This window comes from Phycodurus eques, chromosome 4 (assembly GCF_024500275.1).
Source record: "Phycodurus eques isolate BA_2022a chromosome 4, UOR_Pequ_1.1, whole genome shotgun sequence".
NCBI lineage: Eukaryota > Metazoa > Chordata > Actinopteri > Syngnathiformes > Syngnathidae > Phycodurus > Phycodurus eques.
In genome coordinates, this window is record NC_084528.1 from 6,907,956 (window position 1) to 6,931,204 (window position 23,249).

Genomic DNA, 23,249 nt, shown 5'->3' on the forward strand with positions numbered 1-23,249 from the left:
TAAACTGGGCAAACTATGCAAAAATATAAGAATTTGACAAAGGGGCCAATACTTTTTGACAGCGCGGTATTTTATATAGTTAGTCTGCCTCAGTTGAAGTACTGGGTCCAAATTTCAGCTTGGGCTAGTATATCTTACTGAAATCCAAAATCAAGGAGAGTTTTGTGAAACTATGCACAAATGTGTTTGCAAGTATGCAAATACAGTTTGACTGATTGCAAAACTATATTTGAGAGCATGCATGGTCGCCTTTAGAAACCTTATAAAAGATTGCTTTATTAACAGTTGAAAAAAAGCATATAAAAAAAGTCAAACAAGCACTTATTGGCAATGACTGCCGACAGCACCAGCGAGCAGAAAAATTACAGTACAATACAGTTTTTTTCCTGGTAAAGTGAATGGCCTGTCAAATAGAGAATTGTGTCAACAAAACATTAAAAACAAAAGTTCCCATCCGTGATGTTGTGAGGCCTCAGCAAACTGTACCTGCTCATTTGGGAAGACCAGATAACATACTGTTATACTACCAGGGCTGACCTCATTCCTCTTATGTAACTATTTGGGAAGCTCTTCAATGATAATCCTGGAAACTGAATTCCACCCTGTGGATGCATCACCGCGGGGATAGTCGGCGCAGGTCCCCACCCATACGGCCACGTCCACCAACCCTGCTTTGACACCCTCACACAGTCCTTCAACTGAGACAGAAAAGAACACAAAGACAGGAAACATAAATTGTAGGGAACACCCAGAATGCATGGCCACAAAACTGTGTTTTGTTTTGTTTTTTTCCCCACGCTGTGTTGTTTGAACGCGGCATGCTCCTCCATGTGTACATTCTTCAGGTGCCCGATCAAATTAGTTGTGTTGAAGCATTTAGATGACGTTCCCCACGACGTACTTTAGTTGTGCACAGACTGCAAATAACCTGTTTGTCTGATACACCGCAAAATAGTCCCACAACCGATGACGTGTTTTTTCACCGACAAGATTGAAAAAACTTTATTGGCTGTCAGATAGTTACAGTCCTACGCCGCAAGACACGTGACGAGGCTAGAAATAAACTAGCTTTTGCATTCATACGTGACGACGACACGGAGTTAAATGTCTTGTGTGGAGCCGATCGATGACGTCATTGATCGGATCGGCGAATTATGACATCAAAGCCGATCAGCCGATGAGCGTAAAAGGCTAATTATCGGCCGATACCGATCAAACCGATCAGATCTGCGTAAAGTCTACTAGTCATTGCTGTTGAAGTCCAAGTCGGCTTGCAAGTCTTTTAACATATTGTCAAGTTGAGTCTAAGGTCATCCAATCCATGACTCGAGCCACATGACTTAGACCACTACTCTGATGCCTTGTTACATGTCAAGTCCACCAATGTTCTAAATGTCCATAATGTGTTATCAAATGTCTTTGCAATCATTACTTTCAAAGTCGGTTGCTCTCCTTTTTTGTACGCCATTGATATCGATAAACTGACCATTTTTCAAAATTTCACCGAATATAGTTGGCCGCTTAGCTCTCTTCCTGCTTCACTGTGCCTACGCTGCCCATTTAGGAGTCCCATTCCGACATCATGGCCGTTACCAGCTATGAGCTCTCCGAGGATGATGTGGTTTTGAGATGAATGAATGAACGAAGGTGTTTTGATGCCATTTGTAAACATCACTATGTTGGAAGAAATCATTTAAGCACATGAGACATTACAATACCGTAGTTATCGTCTATGTAGCCTGGTTGTTGCGTCATTTTTTGTATTTTTTATATTTTTTTCCCCTTTCATATTCCAATGTAACCTTTGTAATCATACCTGAAGACGTTCTGTGAATATTGATGGTTGAGTTGAGCTCTGGACTGCCTTGATCCAGGTATATGATGGACTCTATGGGCAGTGGCGCTGTGCACTCTGCTCCATTGAAGGTGAAGTACCACCTTTGGCAACATGCGTTCTTGCACTTAAGTCTGAGGGAGCCACTGAAGAGGACTCTGAGGGAACTGTCTGAGCGCAGTTTGGTGAATGTACAGTCCTACAAAACAGAATGGCATGTTTGAGGTCACTATCTCGCTAGCTCGCTATCTGTCTCCTGTATGAGGTAGTCTTCCACTTTCTGTGTCTGTCTGTCTGCCTGTCGCTCTCTCGCTCTCTGCTCCTGTTGTCTTGCTCTTGTACGTGAATTGTGCACATTTAAAAAGCATCTGAAGTAGAGTCGTGCATATTTGGTGTGCTATAGCCAGGTTGTGGGTGGCAAGACAGGAGGGGAGGTAGTGGACAGAGTTCAGCATTCTGACAGCCTGATCGGACTGTATAATGTGAAACTATGTACAGTGCTTCTATGTATTTGTCTGATATTTAACAGCCACGCCCAGAAAACATGTTGTCTTGTACATCATTGAACACAGACATCTATGCCTAACCATTATTAAAAAGCCTCACGTTCCATGAAGACATTTTAACGAAGCACACTCGACCAAATTAATAGCTTGAATATGACTAACAGCCAGACATGACCATTTAACTCATTTACAGAAGCCGGGTGTTCCGGCTCTGGTTTGACTGAATAGCTGCTGAGACTGAGGATGCTCTAACTTCCCTTCTAGGATCTTCATCCAGTCATTTCAATGTGTGCAGTTCTCATGTTCTACCTGCAACATTTTCCAGCTAATAACTGGAAAAGAATGTCAGCGTATCAAGTGCTTTCAAGACATTTTCATACTAATGTATACACTAAATGCATTTCACACATACATTTTGTCTTGCATGCAATTGTACTTACAGCTATTTTTCCCAGGTCGATCCCATAATTCAAGGAGTTCCAGGCACACTGCTTGTAGTTTGGCCTCCAGGGCTCCTCGAAGATCTCATTGATACATTCGCCCTTCTCACCTTTGAGTCCATCGCGTCCGGGGATGCCCGGCGTTCCCGGGATGCCGTTGGCCCCGGGGTTACCGTCTCTGCCGGGAGTTCCTGCTGGACCCTGCATGCAGCTGCCGTACTACAGGAACAAGCAAGTCGGGGGAAAATGTGGATGTTGAGAACGAAATCGGTAGAGTTCATTATGCAATGAATTCCTGCTTCCTGACTATTCAATGTTCATGCAGAGTAGTCACCTGAAATTAGCCAGCTGTTTTGTCATTAAGCAGCTAGAATATTTTAAATTCATGGAACCAAACAAACTACCACGATGCAAGGGGACCAACAACTATGAAGCAAGCAAATGAGATACAGTATTACCATGTTGTTAATGGGAACTGAAAGCTTGGTAATGATGTCTGTTCTTTGTCTGACCACGCATGTGTGTTTGATTCATGGTCCTGCTGTTTTATATAAACACATGCCACATCTTACTCAATCTGACTCAAATACATACACAGGCCTGCTAAAAACAGACATTGAAAATGAAAGCCCTGCATGCCTTTGTACAATTTCCCTTTGTCCTGAATATTGCAGAGTGCGCATCCATACAATACATGTACAGTACTGCATACAATTTTGGTCTTTTTAGCTGAAAGTTAAATGTTTACTGATATAGTCACAATATATGTATGATTTCCTTCCATAAGGAAAAGAAACACAAACTGACCTGTTGATATGGAACAGTTTTGGCCCAAGACCATATATCGATGCCTAAGGGACTTGGGCCATTAATGCATTTTTCTTCACAAGCAAATGTGTAACCATTAGGAGTACATGACCAAAAGACATTAAGTTAAAAAAAAAAAAATTATAATAATAAGCAGAACATGAGAACAAAGAGCTTTTACTCCACATTCAATGACATTTCTCAGTTTGAATCCCTCGGGTGGAGTCTGAAACTGTACTTCAGAAGATGAACATCTGAAAAAATGCCTTCATGTAAATGGATTTGTGGTGTTCTCATGTCAGCTGGGGAAACAGATGGCCCGGGTTCTGTTTTAGCCATTTGGATTGATCTGCTGATGTGCCATCAGTTCCGAAAGAAACTAGGAAGCCTGTGGTCAGAAGCAGCAGACTAAGTATTTGCTGGTCGGTACACCTGAAATTTGGACCCACTATTTGACTAAGTATGAGGTGGGTAAAATATTTCAGTGGTTGTTTGATTTACAACAAAATTAAGAAGGCATCTTAGAGTTTTCTGAGCAGACTAATGAAAGGATCCACTGTCTACTTGGCTACACAGCTGACTTTTATACCAGCTTCCAGCCGAAAGTTTGGTGCTGCCTGAATGAATCATACTGAATATTCCGAACACACAGCCAGTTACTGTACATGAAACATAAAGGCTTTCATGCTTAAGCGGAAACACAGTGAAGGGAGGACTGCAGCTTTCCAAAGTGAATAGAATGCTTGGCTTCTCAGGATGATGCAAAAAAAGGGATTTTATGATACCCATGGTTTTTTTAACGAAAAGATCGTCGTCCTCAGATAGTTGAGTGCAGTTTGGGTTTCCAATGGCACATTTTATTATGGAACAACATGCCGTTCATCCTATCCTTCCACTGTGGTGAGAAAAGTGCAGTACTGATGTACTAAATGTCTTTGGAAGATTGTCAAAGACAAATGGTGTCTGTAGGCCAGGGGTGGACAAACTACGGCCTCGGGGCCATTTGTGCCCCACTGTCCATTTTTGTAGTGGCCCGTAGCCGTGGCGATACAAAAAACTAAGTTTACACGGCCTTCAACACGATTGTGTGTGCGTGGTGGGGTTGGGGGGGTGGAGGGATGGGTGTGACGCCGCTGACAACTACTACGACTATCGTACTACTAATAATTGGTTTTATATACAGCTTTTCTGTATATGCAAAGAAACTATTTACAACTAAAACAGTAACAACATTTCTCTTTATAATGCGTCGTGAATAAAGATAATTCAGTTTCAGAAGCAAAATTGTTTTCCTGCACTTTCTGCTCTGTCCCAAGGTCTGATTTTTGAGATCACATTAATGATTAATTGTGCTCCTCAATCAAAGAGCTTAAACGATGTCAGTTTATTACGGATGGCTGCTGTTTTAGTTCGAATATGGAGATCTATTCTAGTGAGATATGGAGCTGCGGGCCACCCCTAAATAATGAAAAAATCCCAAACTATTTACCTGATCACCATTCACAGAAAACTGTGATGTAGCAGTTTCTCGAAATATATATAATTGCTCGATGGATTGGTTTTGGCATGTTAAAAAAAAGTCGAAGAATGTCAAAGTGCTCATCCTTCATTTTTTCTGTACGCGGCCCTCAAAGGAAAACGTTTGGACACCCTTGCTCCAGGCTTCTCAACATGAATGTAGCCTTCTAATGGGAACCTGAGTGAGGTCTGGAAAGTCTTAGCAAAATAAACAGTTTCACTTTCATTTGATGGATTCCCACGAGAGGACAGAGAATATGTGTGCATTCTATCCCACCAGTGGCCACCCACGACAGTAGTTACAAGTCGTGTTAATGCAAGGATTTAGCCAGACTCTGAGAGGTCCTAACAAATAAGAGAGATATACATATAAAGAATGTCTTTGTATTTTTGTCCTACTTATGACCTCAAAACATATATATTTAGACAAATACAATATAGACTAGATAGAAGCAGACCGTGTGCTTGCTGTTCGGCTTTATTCCTTCCACCAAACCTAGCTGGAATAATAATGGAAAACCCGCTTGACACTATTTCCAAAACTGCAGCGCATAATTCTAGAGGCCAGAAACAATTCAGTGCGGAGATGTGGATATTTTTACCCCATGGGCTTTTATATGTATCAGCAAAATGATCTCAAACATAAACGTGCGCTTTAATGACTGGCAACAAATAACATGTAAGACTCATCTGGGAAATAACAAGACTCGTCCACAAGGAAATGCCACATCGCTTTACTATGATGTGGCCAGAGTTCTTTGCAATCTGTCTTACCTTGTCAGCGTCAGGATCCTTTCGGTATCCTCTACTTCTCACCTTTTCCACGCCATACACGGGTAACGTCAAGCAGACGAGCAGCAGCAAAAGGCGCCGAGCTGGAAGAGACATCATACGCTGCAACTGGGCGCTCTGAACTGGGAACCTTAGAAGCGTCAATGCGCCTCCAAAACTTTCACTTTTTTTCAGTCCAGGGGAGGGCAGGACCAGCGGGAAGGAGCCAGTCAACGCGCAAGAATGAAAACCGTTCCAAAGCAAACAGCCCAACAACATTCATGCTGTTCTTGTCGGCACGACACTGATAAATCTAAGGACATGGAGCGTATATCAAATGTCGCGTCATCCTTGTTCAAAATTGACCTCCGTTTATTTGAACCTCTCCAACCAAAATACCTGTACATGCAAACAAAAACGTGGCCAGTTTAAAAAGTTGACCTGATTAAGCAAAACCAATGTGATATTTGGATTAATCACATCAGTCGTCCTCCATCAGCTAAAAGAAAAGAAAATGAGATAAAATAAACCAGCGTTATTGAATATAAGACAAAAGGGTATGTCTACGCATGCAGTACAATCTTTTATTCTCTCATCTTTTTTATATAAAAAATGTTGATATACAGTAATAAAAATGAGAAACGCTACATTCAAAACACAAAAGCAGCAGCATGACATAAAAAGCTATAGGCCACTGTCAGCATCCCTAACAGATTGTTACACAAGGGTTCCCTTTTAGACGAGATGACCCTGACACCTAAAGAGCAAGTTAAGGATATTTAAAAAAAAAAAAAAAAAAAAAAAAAAAATATATATATATATATATATATATATATATATATATATATATAGACACACACACACTCCTTGCACAGCAAATTTGAAAATAAATCAAAATATAGATCAGAAGTACTTTTAAAGTGTCATGGTTTAGAAATAACCCCCAAAAACAAATCTGCAAATGATAATTTTTCAATTCCATTTTAAAATAAGTAGCTTCTGGATGCAAAGTTTTGTCTCCACATACTGATTTTATGACAGTGATGCCAACGCTGAGATCACTGAACCACACATGTAAAACATCTGGGTTTACGTTTAAAAAGACATCCTTCTCAAATTAAAGACGCATTTAAAATAACATTCACAGGACCAACCAACAGCATAAGAGCCACACAACAGAAACCGGCAGGAAAAAAATACATTAAGAAAACTACAAACTAAACAAATTGAGCTAGCCTTCTTCTATCATGTCTTTTTAAAGTAGTAAAACTGTATGATACTTGGTTGATGAGAGAGACAAATACCCTCTGTAAAGGAACGGACAACAACAACAACAAAAACAGTGACACATCGCTCACGTTAAAGGCTTGGAAACATCATGACCTCACTTTAAAATGCCCAGTGTAGTGAGTAATGCAGTCAGTGAAGGGGGGGGGGGGAATAGACAATCACATTAAAAGTTCCATTGCGCTTGTCATATAAGAGAAGACGACTTCAGGTTTCAAGTCAGTCCACAAGTAATATACTAGTTGGCATAGAGCTGTATAGATAAAAATGGCTAAATGATTACATCTCTCACATTCTGTCTGCATGCAGATACAAAAATATTACACCGTAGCAGTGGACATGAAATAACTCACAACTAAATGATACAATCAGGGTCGAGTGAACCCAAGAGCCTGCTGTCAGTAGTTTGTCGACCTGTGTCTCAGCACTTGCTGTTCGTTGTGTCCTTTCTCTCCTCAGACACCTTGGGGTCCTGCTGGTGGGTGGAGTCTTCGACGCTCTGAGATGGGCTTAAAGCTGAATGCTGCGGTGCGATTGGAACTGGTCTGACCTCTGACTGCTCACTCTTCGGTGTCATCCTGGGACACACCCAAACAATGTAATAAATAAATAAAATAAAAAGTCCTTGGACGTGTAAGATTTCTTTATGTATAACAGGCAACAATAGAGAGTAACATGGTGGCTTCAATGCAGTGGCGTGTAAAGCTCCGCTGATGCTGGAGGCGCACTGGTGAAGTGTATGCCCTCGAAACCAATACGTTCGCCGATCGCCTACGCAACTTTTATGGTGCTGAAACCAACCCTCAAGGTGGAGATTGGGGGTATTTGGATGCTGCTGCCCCCCTCCCTTGCACACCGCTACTACAATATCCTGCGTACAGTTTAACTTTTAAAGTCGGACAATTTGTAATCGCAATAACTGTTTTATTGTGGTTAACGTCTTACGTGACACTTGTGTGATAAATACGACAGTTTAAAAAGTGTGTGAGAGGTGGATCTGGAATCTCATATGCATTTATCTTTAAAGTTAGGGTTTCATTGTTTTACATCATAAGAGCTACAGTAGTTAGTTAACTTATTTTCACATTTGTAAGGTTCGAATGTGACTTCAAATTGTGTCTGTATCACGAATAAAGGTCTCAGGATGGCAATGGTTTGGACATGGAATGGATTCATTAAATTTTCACGGCTTGTGTGAACCCAGAAAAGACAAAATAGTCTTTCAACAATTAAATTAACTTCTGTTACAATTGTGCCTTCAAAATAAATGCACTCATTGGAGGATAAATGTGAAAAAAATTAAAAAATACTTGCCTTGCATCCAGTACTCTGCTGTGTAAACTCCCCGACTGGCAGCTAACTTTACCGGAACTACCCTCTTTACTGCGTCTCTCTCTCCCTTCTCGGTCTCTCTCCCTGTCTTCACGTCTGGAGCTTCGGCTAGAATTGCCCTTGTCCAGCTGCTCCCTCACAGAGCCCTGGGTGTGGAGCTCATGATTTCCAAGAGGTGAGGTTCCGGCGCCAATGGAGGCATTGGTTGGTGTCGCGCCAGTGCTTGTGCCCATAGACTTTGAGATGACCTTGAGTTTGTGTGAGGTTGACTTGTAGTGCTTCTTCTTGTGTTGGACACGGCTGTTATGCTTGAGGAAGAACTCGCAGGACTCCTGGAGCACCCTGCGGCTCTCACTGATGGGACTGTGGATCACAAAGCGTAGAGAAGTGAGGAAAATCAACTAAAAATGTCCACCATCAATGCCAAAATAAAAAGGTAACCAAAATGTCCTTACTCTCTGTTGCGGGTCCTGTTGAAGAAGTAGGCCCACTCAGAGCATGTCTTTTTGCTGCTGACCCAGAACACTGCAGATATTCCTACAACCAGGGTCATCAAGTACTTTACCAGGAACAGAGAGAGGTCAGGACGCTCATGCTCGGTTGTCTGAGATGGGGGAAAGGGGAAAAAAAAAAAAAGGTATTCAACGAGCATGTGAACACGTAACATTTATACAGTGAAGTGTCAGGTTATGGCACTTGGCTAAAACTTAGTTTCCATCCAAAACATTTCTTAGAAAGAGTGGTCAGCACATCCGGCTCACAGTTCTGAGGTTGGGGGTTTGAAGCCGGGCTCCGGCATTCCTGTGTGGAGTTTGCATGTTCGCTCCGTGCTTGTGTGGTGTTCTCCGGGTACTCTGGCTTTCTCCCATCAATCAATCCATACATTTTCTGTACCGCTTATCCTCACTAGGATTGCGGGCGTGCTGGAGCCTATCCCAGCTAATTGCGGGCAGGAGGTGGGGTACACCATGAACTGGTTGTCAGTCAGTCGCAGGGCACATGTAAACAAACAACCATCCGCACTCACATTCATACCTACGGGCAATTTAGAGTCTTCAATTAACCTACCACGCAAGTTTTGGGGATGTGGGAAGAAACTGGAGTACCTGGAGAAAACCCACACAGGCACAGGGAGAACATGCAAACTCCGCATAGGCGAGGCCGGGATTTGAACCCCAGTCCTCAGAACTGTGAGGCAGACGTGCTAACCAGTTCGTCCACCGTGCCGCCTGGCTTTCTCCCACATTCCTAAAACATGCTTCTTAGGTTAACTGAAGACTGTCTTGTCCTTGTATGAATGGCTGTTTGTTCAGGGTGTACATCTCGCTGAAAGTCAGCTGGTAGCCAGCTCACCTGTGACCCTAGTGAGGCTAAGCAGTGAAACAAAATATTCTACAGTTAAATCAAGAGGATGCCTTCAAAAGCAGCAAGAAGAATTGCTATTGAGTTGGGCTCGCCACATTTCTATCAAGCAGCTCAGTTCAGATCTATTCCTTTAATTTTAATATAGGTTCAGCTTTCCATAATATATATACATATATATATATACACACACACACACTAAATATATTATTGTAACTGAGTACCAATAAAAGTTTGTGGAATTACAGTACAGTCAAATGTGTTGTGCATGTGCATGATCTTAACTCAGCTGAGTACGGCATGCACAGCAAACTAAATATTGATTGCATGCATTCAGTCAGCTAAATGGTGTGACACCATACCAGGACAGTATAATACACCAATGTTTTCAGCAAAGAACAGGAACACATAGCCTTCACAACCTTTGGCAAAGGAAACAAACTCAATCTCATTTATTTTCTTGCCTTCCTTTTCTTTTGAAAAAAGTGGCTTCCTGAAGTGAGGCAATGACCCTTTGAAGCAAAGATCTTTGTTGATTAGTCAAATTGACTCCAGCTTTTCTTCACTCCAAGAAATTTAGAAAAAGTAAAAAGAGCAGAATGCACCTCCAAAGAGTGCTACACTTACCTTGTATGAGCAAGGGATGCTGTATTCTTGGCAGCGGTCGTTGATCCATGTGTTGTCCCAGGTGCTGCGTTGATTCTGTTCATAGGTGTAGCATGCTAAGAGGGTGACCAGTGGGACCAGATAGAGGCAGCTGAACACACCGATGCGGATCATGAACTTCTTCAGTTTCTCCTGGTTGCGCTCGTCGTGCTGGATAACCTGCCGCACGTGGTTAAGAGAAATGATGCCCGCGAGAATGAGGAAGAGCCCGACTATGACGCCCACACACAGGGGAGCGATAACAAAGTAGCGCAGGGCCTCCAGATCGTACAGTCCCACGAAGCAAACCCCGCTAATGTTGTCCCCTTCAACCTTGTCCAGAGCTAGCAGCATGACAGTTAGCGCTCCAGGGATTCCCCATGCAACAGAGTGGAACCACACCTAAAAAACAGAGCACACAGGAGACCTTTGAACAGCATGCAGCATTACCCTTTAAGCATATTAAAGCCTCTCACTTCTGAGCAAATTTAAAGCCTCAAATTAATTTCAGTCTTGTCAGAACAGGGCCAAATCTTTTCATCTGTTCGCTTTTAGACAATCTTTTAATCTTACCGCTTTCTTCTCTATGGCTTCACAGCTCCATTTGGGTCCAGCTGCCAGGAACCAGGTGATGGTGAGTATGACCCACCAGATGATTCCAGCGATTGAGAAGAAGTAGAGAAGCATAAAAAGCAGAGTGCAGCCTTTGCTCTGCGAGCCCAAGACGACGGTGTCCACACTAGTAGGATGGACTGCCTTGCTACAGGCTGCACTGTTGCCCAGCAGGAAGCCAATAAAATATATGAGTGAAACAAAACTGTAGCAAACTGCATAGAAGATTATAGGTCGCTCAGGGTAGCGAAAGCGTTTGACATCGATGAGGAAAGTAAGGAAGGTAAAGAGCGTGGCACCCAAGCAGATGACTGAGCATACGCCAATAAAGCTCTTGGCAAATTCAATGTCGTGGGTTTTAAAATACATATTGGAACAAGGTGGAGCACAGTCCGGTGCTCCCAGGAATGATGCACCATGGCCAGGTTTGGCTTTCAACTGCAGTGGGCACCAAAAGCCCAAGTCCCTCTTGGCAGATGTGGAGGTCATTGGGGTGGTTGCAGGAAGCTTGGAATCATCTCGAAGGTCACATGAGTCAAGTCTAGAACAGAATAAATCTTTAAATGGACTGATATTACATGATTCCTTTGGATGTGTATTCCTTACTTGTCACACTGTAGCTCAGGAGGCCAGAGGATGCCAAAAATCCGAATGTTCTCCTGACAATCTGACATAACAGCCTCACATTCCTCTTGGCAAGGCTGGAGCACTGTGTTCTCCTCAGTGCAGGCTGGGAAAAAGGCCTGGCACAGGAAGTGGTGGACATTTGGGGAACAATGAAGACTTGCCAAGGGCATGAATGGCTGTAATGACAATGAAACAATGTTCAGAAAAACTGCTGCAGTAAATTGTTCAGACTAAAATAAAAATGTGTTTTGTCACAAATTTGGTTTCTACTCACTTAGTTCACAATGGCTTCTTTACCCTTGGATCAAAAGTTCCCCAGTAAAAAGCATAGTGGCACGCACACATACATTATCAATAAGTCCGGTCAGCAAACAGCTTCTTCATTCAGTCATTTAAGTGAATAAAGCAAATGTTTCTGTAGGGCCTAAGGTATGTGTTGTTGGTTTTTGGGCAGTTCAAAATTGAAACGGTAGCAGGTGTGAGTGGACTCCCATATATTACAATTATTCTTATTTTACCCCTCCTTGAGCCGTCACCTTATCGTGGTGGAGGAGTTTGTGTCCCCCAATTATCCTAGGAGCTAAGTTGTCTGGGGCTTCACGCCCCTGGTAGGGTCACCCATGGCAAACAGGTCGGAGGAGAAGGACTAGAAGTAGCATGGCTCCAAAAAAACCCGTCAGAAGAAGTTTCAACTCCCACCTCTGGCAGAACTTCACCCACGTCTCTGGGGAGGTTGGGGACATTGAGTCCGAGTTGACCATGTTCCGCGCCTCCATAGCAGAGGCGGCCGACCGGCGCTGGGGCCGTAAGGTAGTGGGTGCCTGTCCTGGTGGCAATCCTTGAACCCATTGGTGGACACCAACGGTGAGGGATGCCGTCAAGATGAAGAAGGAGTCCTACAGGGCCTTTTTGGCATGTGGCACTCCGGATGCCTGGAAATGGGAGGAGTTCGTTGAGGCCATGGAGAACAATTTCCGGACGGCTTGAAGGAAATTCTGGTCCACCATCTGGCTCTCAGGAGGGGGAAACAGTGTACCACCAACACTGTGTATAGTGACGATGGGGCACTGCTGAGTTGTTGTGAGTTGGTGGGGAAGACTACTGAGAATACTTCGAAGACCTCCTCAATTCCACCGACACGCCTTCCCAAGAGGAAGCAGAGTCTGGGGTCTCTGAGGCGGGCTCTCCTTTCTCTGGGGTTGAGATGACAGCGGTAGTTAAAAAGCTCCTCGGTGCCAGGGCCCCAGGAGTAGGGTGGTGTTATAGTGTTACTGGGGTGGTGGTCCCCCTTTTTAAAAAGGGGGACCGGAGGGTGTGTTCCAACTACAGGGGGGTCACACTCCTTAGTCTCCCTGGTAAGGTCTATTCAGGGGTGCTGGACAGGAGGGTCCGTCAGGAAGTTGAATCTCAGATTCAGGAGGAGCAGTGTGGTTTTCGTCCTGGCCGTGGAACAGTGGACCAGCTCTACACCCTCGGCAGGGTCCTCAAGGGTGCATGGGAGTTTGCCCAACCAGTCTACGTGCGTTTTGTGGACATGGCGAAGGCGTTCGACTGTGTCCTTCGGGGAATTCTGTGGGGGGTGCTTCGGGAGTATCAGGTACCGAACCCCCAGATATGGGGTGTTCGGGCCCTGTACGACCAGTGTCACAGTTTTGGTCAGCATTGCTGGCAGTAAGTTGGACTCGTTTCCAGTGAGGGTTCGACTCCACCAAGACTGCCCTTTGTTACGTATTCTGTTCATAACTTTTATGGACAGAAAATAGGCGCAGCCTGAGACGTAGAGGGGTCCAGTTTGGTGACCTTAGTATTCTCTGCTTCTTACAAATAATGTGGTTCTGTTTGACTTCATCAAGCCGTGATCTCCAACTCTCACTGGAGCGGTTCGCAGCAGAGTGTGAGGAGGTCAATTATCTTGGGGTCTTGTTCATGAGTGAGGGAAGAATGGAACGGGAGATCGAAAGGCAGATACTTCATATCGGTCTGCTGTGGTGAAGAAGGAGCTAAGCCAAAAGGCGAAGCCTTCAATTTACCGGTCAATCTACATTCCTACCCTCACCTATGGTCACGAGCTGTGGGTTGTGACCGAAAGAACAAGATCCCGGATACAAGCGGCCAAAATGAGTTTCCTCCACAGGGTGTCCTGGCTCTCCCTTAGAGATGGGGTGAGAAGCTCAGTCATACAGGAGAGGAGGGCCTCAGAGTAGCGCCGCTGCTCCTCCGCATTGAGAGGAGCCAGATGAGATGGCTCGGGCATCTGATTAGGATGCCTCCTGGACGCCTCCCTGGTGAAGTGTTCCGGGCAGATCCCACCGGAAGGAGACCCTGGGGACGACCCAGGACACCCTGGAGAGACTATGTCTCTCAGCTGGCCTGAGAACACCTTGGGATCCCCTCGGAAGAGCTAGAAGAAGTGGCTGGGGCGAGGGAAGTCTGGGCTTCTATCCTAAAGCTACTGCCCCCACGACCCGACCTCAGGTAAGCGGAAGAAAATGGATGGATGGATATTTTTATTTTGACGTTCATGCTAAGATTTTTTTTTTTTTTTTAAAGGCAGTTACTCATCACTATTGAGCAGTTTTTTTTTCACTGAGTACTTTCTTACTCATGTAAATATTTGGAGGACTACTTTTTACTTTTATTTGAGTTATATCATTCTAAAGTAACAGTACTCTTACATGAGTACAATGTTTGGCTACTCTACCCACCTCTGGTTATCACTATCCTAGTCCCTGCCCTGGTGCGTAATTCTAAAAATGCTCCATTATGCTGTGATGTATTAACTAGGGTTATGGTCCCCAATTTTGCTTTATTGACATTTCCGCTGAGTTAAAAAAAATTGCACACATTTTTTGACAGAATTGTAACGTTTAGTTTTCTGAAAATGTGCATACTGTCCAAATGAAAAGCTCTTCCTATAAATAAATTACTTTGAAAAGAAGGCCTCCAAGCAATCCAGCCCCTTGTCTGTGCAAGGCGTTAGCCTGTCTATGGAGTTTCAAATCACATGTAAGCAGGCAGACTTTTGTTAGATGAAATTAAATACTTTGTTTGAACAATTAGTGTTTAAACACAAAAGACAAAAAAATTCTCTTATGTGTCAGTTTTAGAGTGAACTGAGTGACAGCTTTGAAGCAAGCATGCTTTGCATCTTATTTAGAGAACTGTGTAAGTGAGAAGTGAGAACACGCACCAAGGAATAGTAGAGTGTGGTTTAATAAGTTTAGGCGTATTTTAATAAGAAATGCATTTAAGTCATGCAGGAGGGGTAAAACAACAAAATTACATAGTCTCTCCATCTCTAAATTGCAGGTAGGCCTGGAACACATCTACCATAACAATCAAGGGTTTATAGCATAAAATGAGGTTGGGACATAGCTCCAGATTTAAGTATTTACTAAGATTAAGCTGTTGTTCTCAACAGCACCTCACAAGGGGGTAACTTACTGTTTGGGATCTATATTTTTCTGTTACTGTATAGGTGGCAGGAAATGAGTTTACAGACTGTATGGCCAAGAGGTTCTTGGCTAGCACAGTGCTTGTAATGTATTTGACATCATGCACAGCACATCACCAGTTATACTGTTTTATCATAACAAATGGAATATTTAGAATAATTGGGAAATCATAAACTATTTACCCTAAGCCATTGCCAGTCCACTAATAATATTTGTAACCATAAAGACATCAACACAGACTGCTATTCAATATATATATTTTTTTCTTTGCTGAAATCCAGTCTGGCAGTCCACATCTCTGGGGCCTGTGGGCCCTTCTCACAGTAAGTGTCCTTGTTTCGCCCTAATTGAGCTTGAGGAATCCCTGTCAGTGAGCTCCTCTTGCAAAGTTAAGTACAAACTGTCCTTATGGGGTCAGCAGTTGGATTTTCTATTCTATTCTATTTTCTATTCACTCTTCGAATTTGAGGAGTCTCAAAGATCCCTCTTTGTTACAGTATGTCACCTGGCTGATTCAATCCCCTTTGTATTCTGATACTTCTCATTTTCAAATACAGTTGAATGCTGGTGGAATTTTGGGCCGTGGGCTAAACGAGGGAAGCTCTACTCTCGAAAATCCTTTGTGGTAGTCTGAGCTGGGCTCAGGCTGAATCTGAAGCCAGGTTGATTACACGTCCGTACTTTGATACGACGCTGCATACTTTCTTAGAAGAGGTATGACTGTGTACAGGAGATGAAGCCAGTGAGTGATGAAAAGAGAGCGAGTGTATTCATTGTGGTATGCAGCACAGGTTTTGTGTGACTCTGGGCGTGTCCATCCCCTTCCTAAACATATCAAAGGCTCCACACAACAAAGTCGATGATTAGTTGCCTATGGCTGAGCCTGATGTGAAATCAGAAGCCTTTACCTTTGCCAGATGACACACAAAAGATTCCCTCAGCATGTAACTGTTCATGTTTGCCACTCTAACGTGTGCAACCCAATCCTATAGCCTTTGGGAAGGTGACATGATGTAACTATTGGAGAAAATAAGTTCTACCAAGAGACAAGGCAACATATCACATCATTAGCACTCATACTGTAAAATGCAATGCACGTTCTAATTTCAGAGAAATTGAACAGGAGTGCATAAATGTACACAGATATACATATTATACACACACACACACATACACACAGAGCGGCTGAAATAAGTATTTAACGTCACAATTTTTCTGACTAAATATACTTCCAAAGGTGCTATTGACCTGAAGATTTCACCGGATGTTGGGAACAACCCAAGTAATGCATAAATATTGTACAAATAAAGTAGAACAAATAGGATCAGAAATTAAGTTGTGTAAAAATGTGAAATGACACAGTGAAAAAGTACTGAACACATGAAGGGAGGTGCAAAAAGGCATGGAAAGCCAAGACAACACGTAAAAATCTATCAATAATCAAACAGCAATTCAGCCCCTTGTCAGTGTAAATGAGTATCAGCTGGTTCAGTCCTAAGTGATGGTCTACAAAAAGGTCTGATTGCCAAGGTGTGAGTCAAGACACATCTCATGATGGGTAAGAGCAGAGAGCTTTCTCAAGACCATCGCAAACCAAACCAAAACATAACGATGGTATTAGTTACAGGAGCATATCTAAGCTTCTGAATGTTCCAGTCAGCATGGTTGGGGCCATAATGCATAAGTGGAAAGCCAATCATACCACCATAAATTTGCCTCGATCAGGTGCTCCTCGCAAGATTTCTGACAGAGGATTGCAAAGAATAATCAGAAGAGTTATCCAAGAGCCACGGACCATCTGTGGAGACCTTAAAAAAGACCTGTAATGTGCAGGTACTGTTGTCACAAAGACAGTGAGTAATGTACTCCACTGCCAAGGCCTGTATGCATGTTCACCATGCAAGACCCCTTTGCTGGGGAGAAAAAAAAAACAAAAAACTTGTCAAAGCTCATTTGAAGTTTGCTGAACAACATTTGGACAAGCGAGTTAAATACTGAGAGAATATAGTCTGGTCGGATGAGCGCAAAATTGGATGCCATAATGTACATCAAGTTTGGAAGAGAACTGGCACTGCACATCACCAACATATATATGCATTGCCTACGTCTGATTGAAGAGATGGCTCTGCTCTTTTTTTGTACTGCACAATTTGAGCTGAGGTGGGTGCCAAAGGTTACATGCTATAGCTTTAAGTGACAAATGGAAACAATTTCTGGACACATTGTTCAGTCCCAACGGTCCGTTTGATCCAATATCCGTTATACCGGAGTCCGTTTTATCGAGTTTCCACTGTATATATATTAGGGCTATCAATCGATTATTTTTTTATAATCAGATTAATCACACTTTCGAATTTTGATGAATTACGATTAGTCACAGGCGCCAAATATAGCACACACAATACCACATTTTGCTTTGACATGGTATTTTAAACTTGTGCTTCGATGAAAGCAATTCAGCGTTGCACTACATGCAAATTACCTTTGTGTGTTTTACCTTACGTGTGTTTGATTATACTGATTGGACTTGATTAGGAAACCCACACACCTGTCTATACAAGACCTTACAGCTCACAGTGCATGTCAGAGCAAATGAGAATCATTAGGTCAAAAGAACTGCCTGAAGAGCTCAGAGAGAGCATTGTGGCAAGGCACAGATCTGGCCAAGGTTACAAAAAAAATCTCTGCTGCACTTAAGGTTCCTAAGAGCACAGTGGCCTCCATAATCCTTAAATGGAAGACGTTTGGGACGACCAGAACCCTTTCTTGAGCTGGCCGTCCGGCCAAACTGAGCAATCTGGGCAGAAGAGCCTTGGTGAGAGAGGCAAAGAGGAACCCAAAGATCACTGTGGCTGAGCTCCAGAGATGCAGTCGGGAGATGGGAGAAAGTTCTAGAAAGTCAACCATCACTGCAGCCCTCCACCAGTCGGGGCTTTTTTTTTGGGGGGGGGGGCAGAGTGGCCCGATGAAAGCCTCTCCTCAGTGCAAGACACATGAAAGCCCACATAGAGTTTGCTAAAAAAAATACCAGAAAGACTCCAAGATGGTGAGAAATAAGATTCTATGGTCTGATGAGAAAGACTGAAGAGTACAAGATGGCAAAATAAAAAAATTTCTTCACGCAGAAAAACATTTTCAACAACACTGCTCAAGTACATGTTGATGTACAAACCCCTAATTCCAATTCCAATGAAGTTGGGACGTTGTGTTAAACATAAATAAAAACAGAATACGATGATTTGCAAATCATGTTCAACCTATATTTAATTGAATACACTACAAAGACAAGATATTTAATGTTGAAACTGATAAACTTGTTTTTAGCAAATAATCATTAACTTAGACTTTTATGGCTGCAACACGTTCCCAAAAAGCTGGGACAGGGTCATGTTGACCACTGTGTTACATCACCTTTTCTTTTAACAACGTTCAATAAATGTTTGGGAACTGAGGACACTAATTGTTGAAGCTCTGTAGGTGGAATTATTTACCATTCTTGCTTGATGTACAGCTTCAGCTGTTGAACAGCCCAGGGTCTCCGTTGTTGTATTTTACGCTTCATAATGTGCCACACATTTTCAATGGGAGACAGTTCTGGACTGCAGGCAGGCCAGTCTAGTACCCGCACTCTTTTACTACAAAGTCACGATTTTGTAACACGTGCAGAATGTGGTTTGGCATTGTCTTGCTGAAATAAGCAGGGGCGTCCACGAAAAAGACGTTGCTTGGATGGCAGCATATTTTTCTCCAAAATCTGTATGTACCGTTCAGCATTAATGGTGCCTTCACAGATGTGTAAGTTATCCATGCCATTGGCACTAACACAGCCCCATACCATCACAGATGCTGGCTTTTGAACTTTGCGTCCATAACAGTCCGGAAGGTTCTTTTCCTCTTTGGCCCGGAGGACACGACATCCACAATTTTCAAAAACAATTTGAAATGTGGACTCGTCGGACCACAGAACACTTTTCCACTTTGCATCAGTCCATTAGATGAGCTCGGGCCCAGAGAAGCCGGCGGCATTTCTGGGTGTTGTTGATAAATGACTTGCTTTCCATTGTAGAGTTTGAAGTTGCACTTCCGGATGTAGCGCCGAACTGTATTTACTGCAATTGGTTTTCTGAAGTGTTCCTGAGCCCATGTGGTGATATCCTTTACACATTGATGTGGTTTTTGATGCAGTGCCGTCTGAGGGATCGAAGGTCACTGGCATTCAATGTTGGTTTTCGGCCTTGCTGCTTACATGCAGTGATTTCTTCAGATTCTCTGAACCTTTTGATGATATTATGGAACGGAGATGATGAAATCCCTAAATTCCTTGCAATTGTACGTTGAGGAACATTGTCCTTAAACTGTTTGACTATTTTCTCACGCACTTGTTCCCAAAGAGGTGAACCTGGCCCCATCTTTGCTTGTGAATGACTGAGCAATTCAGGGAAGCTCCTTTTGTACCCAATCATGGCACCCACCTGTTTCCCCAATTAGCCTGTTCACCTGTGGGATGTTCCAAACAGGTGTTTGATGAGCATTCCTCAACTTTCTCAGTCTTTCTTGCCACCTGTCCCAGCTTTTTTGGAACGTGTTGCAGCCATAAAATTCTAAGTTAATGATTATTTGCTAAAAACAATAAGGTTTGTCAGTTTCGACATTAAATATCTTGTCTTTATAGTGTATTCAATGAACTATAGGTTGAACATGATTTGCAAATCATTGTATTCTGTTTTTATTTATGTTTGACACAACGTCCCAACTTCGTTGGAATTGGGGTTGTACAAATTTAAGATTACAATTCAATTTGCCTCATTTCTTTGCTTTTTTGTTAAGGGCCTCCAACTTAAGCCAGGCCCATCTCCACCTGCACCTGATGTCGGCTTCAACCTGTGCCAGATGAATAGTATCCTCCTCTTTAAGCACTCTCCTTCTGGAGAATAATTGACCAAAATCAGTGTCTCGCTCACTTTATTTTTTACTATTAACTTCAAAGGCTAATCCCAAATGCATCCTCCAGGAAAATATTAAGTACAATATTTTTCTGTTTTTATTGGCCATTTCTGAATTTGAAGTTAGTTAATTCTGTGTTGTGACATAATCCCTAACATCGCTCCGTCGCTTAATACATTTAACAATAACATCCATAAACTAATTAGATAACTGTACACGCGTTTCGGCAACGCGTGTACAGTTACAGTCGGCAACGAGAGCGGATCAGCTCTCGTTGCCGATGTTACGTGTGCTTCGCAGTTCCGTTGGGACCGCAACCAGGGCCACGACCCGCAGCACCTCAGCGCGAAAATACAAAAGACCAGTGCAACAAATACGACACTGGCTGATCTGATGAGCAAAAATGTTGTTTAAATGTAAGAGCATCAATAGAGGATCTCCGCTCCAGAGGTGGGTCGAGTAGCCCAATATTGTACTCAAGTAAGATTACTGTTACTTGACAATAATGGGACTCAAGTAATAGTCCTAAAGAAAAAAAATATATATATAATAATTACTGAAGTACTGGGTAAATAGCACAAAAAATTTAAATAAAACAAACAAAAACATTTGCAATTTACTGCACGGTGTTTTCTCAAGTTGTCAGCGAGCTGAAATACCCACGTTTGGGCAAACAGTACCAGACAAATACTACAATATATAAAAGCTGTTGATTTTGTTCGTCTAATGTAAAACAAGAGTAGCGCGCCATTGCCTTCACAGTAATGAAGACTTTCCCAAAATTGGCGCCGCGTTGGCACGACAATCAGCCGGGCTGGCTTATCTAGTGTTAATACCTATGCCCGGGAAGCCCAATAGAAGACGTTGTGTGAGGTCATGTGACTTTGTGTCGTTTGATTGGTGAACTAGATTTAAACGTCACTCGCGCTTAAATTAGAACAGCGCCCAATGCGGAAGTCGAAGATGTAGTCTAGCGCACGAAATAGTTGATAAGTAAGAAATAATTGATAAATAAAAGCGGCATTTAGATCATTGTAACGGAGTAAAAGCACCGTTACTTCTGAGCAGCAGAAGCAGAGGAAGGGTTTTTTCTGGTCTCGTCAACTCCTGTGACGGCGAACTCCACGCAGAAAGGCGACTGATTTGCATGTATGCTATGTGTGACAGTTATTAATGTTTTAAAAAAAATTGCATGAGGCCCATAGGTGATGCAATTCACCTTTGCTTGACACCTTTTTCACTCATTAAATTAAGAGAATGTCAGAATGTTTGGTTGTTTTGACAAAAAACACTCACCTCCATTTTATAGGCTGCAACATCCTGATCGTAGTGCTCCATGATGTTGGGAAAGAAAGTCATGTTGTAGGACAGCCCCATACACCGATGAACCTCGATTGGCTCGCAGGTGAAGAGGCTGTGAGCACTGCCGCGTTGCAGACAAAGTAGACCCAACCACACAAGCATCGTCATTGTGAGGACAAACTAGAAATTTCAGGATATTTGTTTTCCCGTTGTGAATAACTTGTTTCTTTTCGGGTCAATATTGAGGATATTCATTCAATTAGCCCAAATATTGAATTCCCCTGGCTCTCACTGTTCCACCTATCTTGGTGTCATCTCAGTGGAGGCAATGGCAGTAGGAGAGGGTGCAGCTTCTCCATCAGCCCGCTGCATGTGTTTTTACATTCGTGAGAGGTATCCAATAGGACTGAAATTAGAAGAAAATAGTGCAGGGGTTACACATCCAGCAGTATGCATTGTTGTTGTAGTTAATCAAAGTCATGCAAGCACACAACTTCAGGGCAGACGCATGTAGAAGGACTGTTATCTCACCAATCATACCCAATACCCTCATTGTGCTACCATCAATAAGATTAAACGTAACACCTCTTTTCTCTATCTGCAACACAAAGAACCTGCTTTGACAGATTAGATAGAATAGCACAATCATGTATGTTTCTCCGTACACCATTTGCAATTACGGTGGGAATTTTAAAAATCCACAGTGATTCAGTCGAATAAGTCGTAGCTTGTTTGGACACAGCGAACATGAACATTTCGAAATGAATGCACAACCATACTTGCAATATTAACCTGGAAAACTGAATGGTTGAGAATACTACTCTCGTAAATTTATGCAAAGTACACGCTATTAGTTAATTATTGTGACAAAGGTAATTTGACTGATCGGTTGATGTATAAATTACTACCATGTCTGCATCGTAAGAGTGGAGACTCTTTGATGCATTGATCCTCTTAGTACAGTACAATATATTTACAAAGGTGGTCGAATAAAGGATATTTATATCAAGGAAATATTTAAAACGCAGTTTCAAAATACGGTCTCCCGGAAATTCCGTCAATAAAGCACCAACTTGATGGGAGTGTGCAGTAAACATCGCTGCCTTGATTCGTTAACTATGGAAAGGGCTCCCAAAACAACTTGGGTAGGCACAGAAAAGTTGACAAAAGTCAAAAGGGAGGCATAAACAAACTTACCAACTGATATGAACCGAGTTTGTGCTGAAGCTGACTACATGTATAGAATTTGGAGAAAATTCCGAGTGAAATTCGATAGCGTGTTTCCTGAAAAGATTGAACGCCACTCCCACTGCTTTGTGCAATCTCGTGTTGCCTTTGGATACATGGGAAAGTTGTGCTTTCCAACATTACAATATTATACGTTCATGTTAAAAATACCATGGTTTAGCGTTTAAAAAGCACTTAAAAAGGGGAAAACACGTGGAAGTTTCCGTTGGAGGGCAAACGTCCACAGTACAACATTTTATCCACTCACAACATTGTGTCCTGGAACATGAGCGATGACCGCGAATACAACATGTTGACTGATGTGGATCGGTCGATCCGCTGCGGAAAGATACGGCAACGGGTTGTCACGAATGCAATTTTGGGTTTCCATGAACTTTTTGTCACAGGAACAAATGTAGCAGAAAACAAAAGGTTCCTAGTCATTTTGTTTTGTCAGGTGCAGCAGGGCATCTGAAATTTCGACAGGCAGTGATCCTTTTCGAAACCCCACGAGGACCCCTGTCGTCCAGAGTGCAGACGCTGCAATACCCTTATTCCCCACTTGGAGACGCTAGGTCCA

At 42.8% G+C, this 23,249-nt stretch overlaps 2 protein-coding genes across 4 annotated transcripts; both read right to left on the reverse strand.

The window, feature by feature from the left end:
• Nucleotides 1-256: 256 nt before the first annotated feature.
• On the reverse strand, nt 257-6,170 carry cthrc1b (collagen triple helix repeat containing 1b). Of its 2 annotated transcripts, none has more exons than XM_061673784.1 (4): nt 5,922-6,170; nt 2,781-2,999; nt 1,817-2,033; nt 257-698 (listed from the first exon to the last, which is right to left on the reverse strand). In XM_061673784.1, the coding sequence occupies exons 1-4, from the start codon at nt 6,153-6,155 to the stop codon at nt 556-558; spliced, it is 813 nt and encodes a 270-aa protein (XP_061529768.1). In that variant the 5' UTR covers nt 6,156-6,170; the 3' UTR covers nt 257-555. The 2 variants fall into 2 exon arrangements, with proteins under 2 accessions (XP_061529768.1, XP_061529767.1); XM_061673783.1 differs by having other exon boundaries at nt 5,880-6,124.
• A 563-nt stretch (nt 6,171-6,733) lies between these two features.
• LOC133401168 (frizzled-6-like) lies at nt 6,734-22,958 on the reverse strand. Of its 2 annotated transcripts, XM_061673785.1 has the most exons (8): nt 22,640-22,958; nt 21,437-21,848; nt 11,721-11,917; nt 11,076-11,655; nt 10,485-10,904; nt 8,951-9,099; nt 8,478-8,858; nt 6,734-7,741 (listed from the first exon to the last, which is right to left on the reverse strand). In XM_061673785.1, the coding sequence occupies exons 2-8, from the start codon at nt 21,608-21,610 to the stop codon at nt 7,585-7,587; spliced, it is 2,058 nt and encodes a 685-aa protein (XP_061529769.1). In that variant the 5' UTR covers nt 21,611-21,848; nt 22,640-22,958; the 3' UTR covers nt 6,734-7,584. The 2 variants fall into 2 exon arrangements, with proteins under 2 accessions (XP_061529769.1, XP_061529771.1); XM_061673787.1 differs by lacking the exon at nt 22,640-22,958 and having other exon boundaries at nt 11,076-11,671; nt 21,437-21,557.
• Between the last annotated feature and the right edge of the window lie 291 nt (nt 22,959-23,249).